The sequence below is a fragment of the Aythya fuligula genome, chromosome 1 (assembly GCF_009819795.1).
Source record: "Aythya fuligula isolate bAytFul2 chromosome 1, bAytFul2.pri, whole genome shotgun sequence".
Lineage (NCBI taxonomy): Eukaryota > Metazoa > Chordata > Aves > Anseriformes > Anatidae > Aythya > Aythya fuligula.
The window spans coordinates 192,284,101-192,293,739 of record NC_045559.1 but is presented as its reverse complement, the minus strand read 5'-3'; the positions used below and the strand labels follow the sequence as shown (position 1 = coordinate 192,293,739).

General features: G+C 40.0%; 1 protein-coding gene across 1 annotated transcript; it reads right to left on the bottom strand.

Moving 5' to 3' along the window:
• Positions 1-545: 545 nt before the first annotated feature.
• Positions 546-9,117, bottom strand: LOC116501848 (stromelysin-1-like). Its single transcript, XM_032207466.1, is given in 10 exon segments — positions 546-699; positions 1,995-2,154; positions 2,702-2,835; positions 5,536-5,689; positions 5,821-5,982; positions 6,532-6,657; positions 7,718-7,866; positions 7,956-7,968; positions 7,971-8,196; positions 9,016-9,117. Coding segments are annotated over 10 exon segments (1,380 nt in total).
• Positions 9,118-9,639: the final 522 nt, after the last annotated feature.

Genomic DNA, 9,639 nt, shown 5'->3' with positions numbered 1-9,639 from the left:
AAGAGGAAGTAAGATTGCAAGGGTGCTGCTAAATAATGTGGGGGTAAGGATAGACCCAGCCTCAGAACAGCCTCCAAGAGTGAGGACTGCAGTTACAGGTTCCCACCATCACATATAGGATTTGTTCTGGAGGAAACTATATACTTCCAATTAACATTCTAGGGTTTTGGTGGTAGGTGGATGAAGAGCTAGGAGAGAACTGGGTAGCTGTACCATCTGGCATTGCAGACTTACACTTGAGTCTGTCCCAGCAAACATCTTCTGTTGTGCAGAAGAAGATAGTGGCAATTATTATTCTCAAAGCAGTGTCATTTTATGTCACAGGATCAAATTGTGATAGCCTGGCTCACTGCAGATAGACTTTACATTGTTGAGACCTCAGTGTGTTCTTGAGTGGTGTTCTTCTGTCATCAAAAGTATATAACATGATTTTTCAAGGAGGTAAAGTGAAGCATGGCTGTCTTACATGACTGTTTCTGGGTCTCAGGGGTCAGCCTCAGGGCTATGAGGAGCCTGCAGAAGAGCCTCTTTCTGTCTAAGCACTCTTAGCCCCATGACTGGTCATTTAGTTCAAGTTTATTTAAGAAAAATGACTCACTTTTGTGTTGAAAAACAGCATTGACTTTCCCATTAATTCCTGGAAAAGTATCTTTTATCAGTCTGGGCCTCCTGTCCATGGACTCATTTCTTTGATTATAACTGAGAAAAAAAACAAAGAAAAAACCTGGTGCAAATTAAAAGTGCAAAAAACTTATGATTAATCCAGCCCACCCCAAGAACTTCACCCCAGGGATCCAAGTTCAATGAAGACTTTCAATAGGATTTAGACAGCCTTGAGACAGGTCCAAGATTTCATAAACAATTATTACTCTATGAGCTGCATTGGAAGAATTACTTCCGTTTACATGACCCCATCTAAGACACATCTAAGAATACTTAATATGTAAGCCATTATCACAAATCTGCCCTATTTCTATTGTTTTGTTTTTAAGAGACTGTATGTAAAGAAGAGGTAGATAATCTTACCTCAAGCATAAGTTAGATCTGTAAGTTTATAAAGAGATTGCTTTATTGATCCCTCTTTGCAAGAAGTGTTTATCAAGATTTTTATTTTTTTTTATTTTTTTTTAAGTTATAATATAGATTAAGTTATTTTACTCAGTTTACTTACAACAGGCTGTTAAATTTTGAGTGAAGTACAGTTTATCAGTACTGGAATTCTGCAACATACTTGCTTACAACAAGGCTGAAAGCATTTTGCTTTGCTCAGCAAGAGCTTTAATTATCAGACAAATTACTCAGATGAAGCCCTCTGGACTATGAGATTTTGAATGAAAATGTAGAATTGTAGTCTTCTGTTCAAACTGTAAGTTTGTAGCTGACTAGCTACTCCAGGGTGATCTCTGTATGCATGACATACATGTGTATGAAAGACAGAAGCTGTGTCATTCACTTACAAATGCTGGTTACCTACTGCTTCTGTTATAGGAGCACGTCCTTCAGTTAGAAATATATGGCCTGCAACACAGACCTGAGCAGCAGAGACTGAATGAAGAAAGAAAATCATATCCAGGCACAGCAGAGAGTTCTTTGCTGTGCTAAACATTTGCCTGCAACCTCATGGAATGCTCTGTTTGTAACTGGAAAGAGGGATATTCAACCCACAGAACTGATGTTGATATAAATTATGTATTAAGATGGTCCTGACTGATTTCATGAGCTGATTTGTGGAACTGTAAGATAGTTTTTTTTTTTTTCTTTTTCCTTTTTTTTCCTCCAAAGTAAGTAAATTAAAAAAAAAAATAAATGCTAAATAACTAAAACATTTAAAAGGAGATCTAAGAACATTGTTTCAATTCCCTTTCAAATATTTTTTCTATAGAAAGTTGTGGCAGTGAAAGAGATGACCAAAACAGTGTGACATGTATCTTAAGTCATGACAGGATATTGATAATATTTGGTCCTTTTTAGGAAAGTAACACAGGTAATTTTACCTCCAAAATCTGTCCCCTATGAAGTAATATGTTTTCCCCTTATTTCTATCATAAAAAGCAGCATCAATTTTAGCAACATCCTTTGAAAATCCCAGGATGTACATTTTTTTGGGGTATCCAGGTAATATGGTATCTCCTCTCACAACCCAGAATTCATTTCCTATCAAGAAAAAATGTTGAAAACATTATCAGAATCTTCCAGGAATGATGCAGTCCTTTTTTGTGAAAACTAATCTTTAAATGAAAAAATACAGAGAGAAGCTACTGATTACTTGATAACATTCTACAGTCTAGTTTTGCAGTCCAAAAACATGCAAGAATAGTAGAGTGCACCACATTTTACAAAAACTAAAACTCCTCTTTTCCTTCCTACTTATGTTAGCTTTCCTCAGACTAGAAACAAATGTTATCATTTTCAAATTCAATAAATAACTCTCCAGAAAATGAAACAAAACACAAAAATTATGACATTTATTTTGGCATGGAAACTTTTCTCTTTTGATATTAAAAAATTAGACACATACCTTATCTTGGATAATATGTTTGCTATCTCTGTGATTGAAATATCCCAATTTATTGAACTAAATTAAAGTTCATGGAATACCACAGAAAGACCTTAAAGTGTTTTTCAAGCCAGACACATTCTCTAAGCTACTTGGAAAGTTGACATTAAAATAAAAACAAATAAATATATTAAAAAATCTGACCTTTAAAAAGGTGAGTTTCATCTTTTTCAGGGATTTCATATGCAGCATCAACACCAGAGGGCAGCCATGGCCAGAATGAAGTTACTAAATTAAAATCAATTTCTCTTACTGCAGGATGTTTGCGCCAAAAGTGCCTGATGTAAATATAGTACAGGCTTTGAATAAAATCAGATGTTTACACACAAGAATGCATGAAACCATGCCATGGCAACAGGGACAGGATTTATCTGACTAAACTCAGCCATGTACCCTGTGTTAGTCACCCTAATCTCCTTGTAATATTGATGGAAAGAATGTCATTTCTATGGCGAGGATTCCTCTCCTCTTGATGCAGACATCTAAGATAGGGCAGATGAACTGTTGCATATCTAACCAGCTATTATTTTCCTTTTATGCAGAAGACAAGCTGGAGAGACTCGGTTCTTGTACAGAAACTGATTTGGGGATTGATTTGGGGAATGAATCCCCACCCCAGTCTTACCTCCAACAGTTTAGAGAAACAGTTGGAGTACATAAGTATCTTCTGCAAAATAACACCTGTCCAGCTTTGTGGACTCAGCTCCCTGTAGTTAAAGCTCCATTTAATGCTGATTTTGGGGAGAGTCTGAAGCAGTTCTTATACCCTTCTCCCAAGTCTTTGGGCTGTCATGCTTTTGGAGACGGGCAGTTTATTTGAGCTTAGCAATGAATCAATTACCCTTACTTTTTATTATTGTACTAAATCACCACTGCAGGGGCTTTTCAAACAAGTATTGTCTCAGGACAGGTACACCCTCAGCTCAAAGCAAGGACAGAATGAAGGTGCTGAGCGTCCCAATGTTGGTGGCATCTTTTGCTGATGCTGAACTCTCCTAGGTATCTGAGTGTCTGGGGACATTGTACAACCCAAAAAAGAAACACCAATTTTAGCACTTCATTATAGATTTCACTCTTAGAGATTACTGCAGTGAAAGAATCAGAATTATCAGCAGATGATAAAATAAGACATACAGTTAGGAGAACTTTCTCTAATAAATCAGAGTATGGTGCTTGTTTCAATTCCAACAGCCAGACTGCTGTTATAATGCTTTGCACTATTTGTGCTATAGCTTGAAGCTTGCAACCACTCAAGTGAATTTTTCTACAAATAATCACAGAATCACAGAATCACAGAATTTTCTAGGTTGGAAGAGACTTCAAGATCATCGAGTCCAACCTCTGACCTAACGCTAGCAGTCCCCACTAAACCATATCCCTAAGCTCTACATCTAAACGTCTTTTAAAGACTTCCAGGGATGGTGACTCTACCACTTCCCTGGGCAGCCTGTTCCAATGCCTCACAACTCTTTCAGTAAAGAAGTTCTTCCTAACATCTAACCTAAAACTCCCCTGGCTCAACTTAAGCCCATTCCCCCTCGTCCTGTCACCAGGCACGTGGGAGAACAGACCAACCCCCACCTCACTACAGCCTCCCTTGAGGTACCTATAGAGAGCGATAAGGTTGCCCCTGAGCCTCCTCTTCTCCAGGCTGAACAAGCCCAGCTCCCTCAGCCGCTCCTCGTAGGACTTGTTCTCCAGGCCCCTCACCAGCTTCGTCGCCCCTCTCTGGACCCGCTCAAGCACCTCGATATCCTTCTTGTAGTGAGGGGCCCAAAACTGAACACAGTACTCGAGGTGCGGCCTCACCAGAGCCGAGTACAGGGGGACGATCACCTCCCTAGCCCTGCTGGTCACACTGTTCCTGATACAAGCCAGGATGCCGTTGGCCTTCTTGGCCACCTGAGCACACTGCTGGCTCATATTCAGCCGACTATCCACCATCACTCCCAGGTCCTTCTCTGCCTGGCAGCTTTCCAACCATTCCTCTCCCAGCCTGTAGCTCTGCTTGGGGTTATTGCGCCCCAGGTGCAGGACCCGGCACTTGGCCTTGTTGAACTTCATGCAGTTGACCTCAGGCCATCGGTGTAGCCCATCCAGATCCTCCTGCAGAGCTTTCCTACCCTCGAGCAGATCGACACACGCGCATAGCTTGGTGTCATCTGCAAACTTACTGAGGGTGCACTCAATGCCCTCGTCCAGATCATCGATGAAGATATTAAAGAGGACCAGCCCCAGCACCGAGCCCTGGGGGACGCCACTAGTGACTGGCCTCCAACTGGACTTGGCTCCATTCACCACGAATGTGTGAATAATAATAAGTGATACTCAAGTGATAAATATCCTCTGGGAGATTTAGGCACTTCCGTTCCACTGAAAGTAGAGAGAATAGCTTTCAGTGATATAGCAGAGCAGCAGCCAGTACTGGGGAGAGATATAAAATATGACTTATCACTACAGCACAAAGCTGAGCCTGTGCTTGGGTGTGAACTTCCCGATTGCCCTGATTATTTACATACACATTCATACATGCTCTGGTTCACGTAACAGTAAAGGAAGAGAGGTTGAACACCTTGGTACAGCCCAGGGACTCTTTTCAGACATCTGATTGTGCATAGTGAGAGACAATGTGACCACAGGCACCTCAACCAGCCAGTGCCTGTGGCCCCTCCGGTGGCCAGCTGAGGTTGGTCTCTCCTGGAGGGACATTCACAGGGCTGAAGGAAAGTCCCTGAAGTTGGATGGTATCACCCAGATGGCTAGAGAGGTAACAACACCTGTGCAGGCTGGAGCTCATAAGCCACTTCTCAAATTAGCCATTTACCTCAGAGTGTAGATCTCTCTCTCATCTGAACCCCTTTGAGACCACAGTGAGGAAAAGCAGCTGTACAATATTCTGGATGAAATTATTTTTCTATGCTGTAGTATATAATTTATAAATGACATGTGGGTATTATACTTTCAGAAAGCTGACTTACTTGTCTTTAAAGAACATTATTTCCCCACGGAAAGTGGTGACAGCATCAAAAGTTAAATCAGGGCTACAGGTGTTTGGCAATGCAGGCTCTTTTGACTCAGTAGGGTCCTTTATCTCAGCAGACTCACTTTGGTCATTGTAGGTGGTAGAAAGTCCTAAAGGAAGCAGTTTATGGAAGAAATTGAAATGCTGAGTCATTCACATATATCCAGTACACAAAGTTATTGACAGGTATTCCAAAATGTTTGAAATTATAAGCATTATAAGATTAATAACTGGGAATTACCATAGAGGTACTGAATGCCCTTAATATCATCCTGATGAAGAGGGAATACTGAAGGGTCAAATTTCCTATAAACTGGGTACGTCAGAGCATTGGGGTCTTTGGAATGGAAAAGTCCAAGTGAATGTCCAGACTCACGGGCAGCCACATAAAACAGGTTCGTACCTGAAAACAACAACCAAAAGGCATGAAAGGAGATCTGTGTCTTTTCACTTGTCCTCAAAACATGCAGGCCATAATAGGTTATCAAAACTGCTTTCCCGAGAAAGTAAAGCTATTTGTGGAAAATTCAGTTGGAGACAAAATTCTGGTCAGAAAGAAGCATAATGAAACCATTAAACATTTCAGTGTAGGAGAAGGACCCTGGATTAGTGCAGGTGATGTAACCACGGGGGGGTGAGGGGGGGGAAAGGATGAGGGGGACAGGGGAGACAAATTGGGTGCAGTGGTGGGGAGAAGGAGGTTGCCCATTCCCTTAGATTCTTCCCAAGTAAATCTCCACCCAGTCCAGGGCAAAAGTTTGGCTGAAGCCATAACTTTTAAAATCAGAGAGCTCAGGGACTTTTTATGACTACAGAAACCAGAGCTGCCTAATGCTCCTTCAAATCAGCCCCATTTTAAAGCACTTATTAAGGGAGAGAGGAGACAGACTTTGCATTCTTGATTCCATGTATATGCTGCTTCAGGTAGGGATTGGAGAACTGAATTTCCTACCCTCTGTGCTTTTGGTCCAGGTTTCATCCTCATCGAAGTGTGCATCTCCACAAAGGTCCTTTCCGGGTGCATAGGCATGAGCAACAGACCCACCTGGGCCATCAAAGGGGAGGAAATCACTGTGACCTGAGGAGCAAATCCCACAAAGAGATGACTGGAGGCTACAGGGAGGGAGCAGTGGGAGTGGGTGACAGACCTCAGTCATGCACGGAGCTTTCTATTCTGCTGATTGAAACTTCCAAGGTCCCTTTCCACACAGATTTGCCAAAAGGTCTATTTTTCATAGAGAAAACGGATGCATTGGGAAGGAAAACTTGGCTTCCTCAAGACGTGGGTGGACATTTATCTATTTCTTCCATGAGTGAGGAGGAGGGCAACACAGATTTGCTTGAAATCTATTCTTTGTTTTGATCATACTTTTTTTTTTTTTTTTAAATATACTTTTTTTTTTGTTTGTTTGTTTTGTTTGTTTTCCCAAGCTCTGTGCCAGCAGCCCTCAGGAGGTTACTACTTAAACCTGACCTTATGGCTAACTTCAGTGCTGATGGCAAGGTCCTGAGGAGGACAATGTGAACCCTTCACTGGTGAGCCCTTAAATGGAAACTCCAGAAAAGGACTTAATAACATAGGTTTAAGGGTTACATGCAGTGCTTGCACACTCTTCAGAACCCAAATGAGTGGATATGTTTATTTGGGTGGGAACAGAGGAGCTGACTCGGAGAGTGCATGCATGAATGACTGTTAATGTAAGAGGGAAATGCTGCTGGTAACCCTGAGGGCAATGCCAAAAATATAAACCTTGAGTATGTCTAGAACTTTTTTAGCTCACGTAGAACATATGAGTAACCCCAGGAGTGCAACTAGTGCTACCCACTCAGTTATGCTCTGAACCTGAGCATATTCCACAAGCCCCAAGCCCCTTGTGGTTTGTGCACACATTGTATGTTTAACACTAGGTACAGTTTCAGTGATCTACAGGCAGCTCATTACATTTATTTTCTCTCTCCTCTCTTCATCTCCCTCTACATCCTCCCTCAAACATCTTCAAGGATCATCTTCTTAACATCTTGAGCAGGAATTGTGGTTTTCTGTGCACTACATGAGAATGAATCATGACCTTTTTAGGTCAATGGCTTTATATTGGCAGTATCTGGCAATAGCTCATTATGGTTATGTAGGCCGTTACCTCCGGCTGCAAAGGAGATCATTATGTCTGCATCACCTCTGTCCTTCATGATGAATTTTAGTGGGGTCACACTGCTCCAAACGCTGAATGCTTTCTTGACTGCTGCATTGACATCTGCTGGGTGTAGGTCTGGTGTAGAGTTTAGTAACCTTTACAATATAACATAGAGAAAAATTGTGTCCTTACAACTTAGCTACATAACACACTGTCTTTACATCAAGGATTGCATTATGATTACCTATATGTCAGAATTTTTTTGCCCATTTTGGCTCTCCTGCGAAGGTAGAGAACCCAGCTACATCAGGGAATCCACAGCGACGTTTCTGTACTAGGTCCAAAGTGCCAGAATCTGCTTTTCCTGTCACTTCCAGTCCAAAGAATTCCTGCATTTCTTTTATTTTTTTGGTCATTGGACTATTACTTTTCCAAATGAAAGATTCCCCATCTTTCTTAAAGCCATAGTAATTTTCCAGGTACTTCTAATGAAAACAAAGCATTTTAGGACAGTCAAATGTGTTCACTTTTGAAGCTCTTAAAAATTATGCTAATACCACTTCAGACCCGTATCTTTGCTATTTTTCTTTGTTCCTTAGGAACATGCATAATAGAGTTTGTTAAAGCATGTATGAATATTTTTCTCTTAATGACAATTATTTTGTATTATATTATCACTACAGATGCTTTGTGTTTTACTCAGAATACATTCAGATTTAGCAGTTGTCTAATAAACTGATTATTTTCTGGTAATGTGTCCTTCACTAACCTTGTGCTCCAGGGCTACCCAGAGTCATTTAGAGCAGGCAGTGAAAAAACTCATTGAAATATATGACTCAATGCAAAATTTCAGTAGTGGTATTCCATTTACCCACATTTTTTAGAGTAATAATTTGGAAAAAAAAAAAAAATCTTATGAAGAGCTACATCTCATAATACAAGAAGTCGCATAAATAACCACATTTCCACCTGACTACAGGTCAAACATAGGCTGACTCAGATGTTTAATTATTTGTATAATCAACTCAACACTGATGCAGTGAATGCATCAGCAGTTTTAGTTGTTCTCTACAAAAAATAAAACAGGAATGAGTCAAGATTAAAGAAGGCTTTGACGTCACAGTAGAGAGTAGAAGTCCCCCTACTTGGAGAAATAATCATGTTATTCACTCTAATGGAATTTGCAGTACATACTGGAATACATAGTATCTGTCAAGCTATTACATACTAGCATTATTCCAGAGACCACAATGGATGCTTAATGGTTGATAGAGATCTCAGCTCCAGAGGCCTACCCTCCTTACCTGAATCAGCTGCATGCCTTCTTCTTTCTCCTTCCTTGTATATGCAGGAAAAGCATGAGAAAGTGCTGCACACAATAGCAGGAGAAATGAGATGTTCTCCATTTTCTTTTTCACTTGCCTTTAGAAAAGTCTTCTTTGCAGTATGCCACTCACCTGTTTCACCTTTATATAGTACTCATTTGCTTTATAACGTTCTCCAGTCCTGACTCACTACTTCTCACAACTTTTAGTTAGCAACAGAATATATGCCAAACAGTTTTAACACAAAAAGATCGATTGTTGTCTTTCATCCGGTTCCACCCTTCTGGAGGTTTTGCAACATGGAAATATGATTAATGAGGAGATAACAGACCTGTATTTCTTTTTAATAGGATCATTACATTTCTTTTTAATAGGATTAAATTTCTTTTTAATAGGATCATTAATTTTTTAAGTATTGAAGTGTAGTTTTACTTTGTAAAAACCTAGGGCATAACTCTATAACATTTTCCATCCAATGTTCCTTTTGATTTTAACTGAGTGGTTAAATAAATAAATTCGGTTAAATAAATTAAATAAACATTAAATTAATATTAATATTAGATTATTAATATTAATATTAAAATAAATAAATAAATGTTGTTA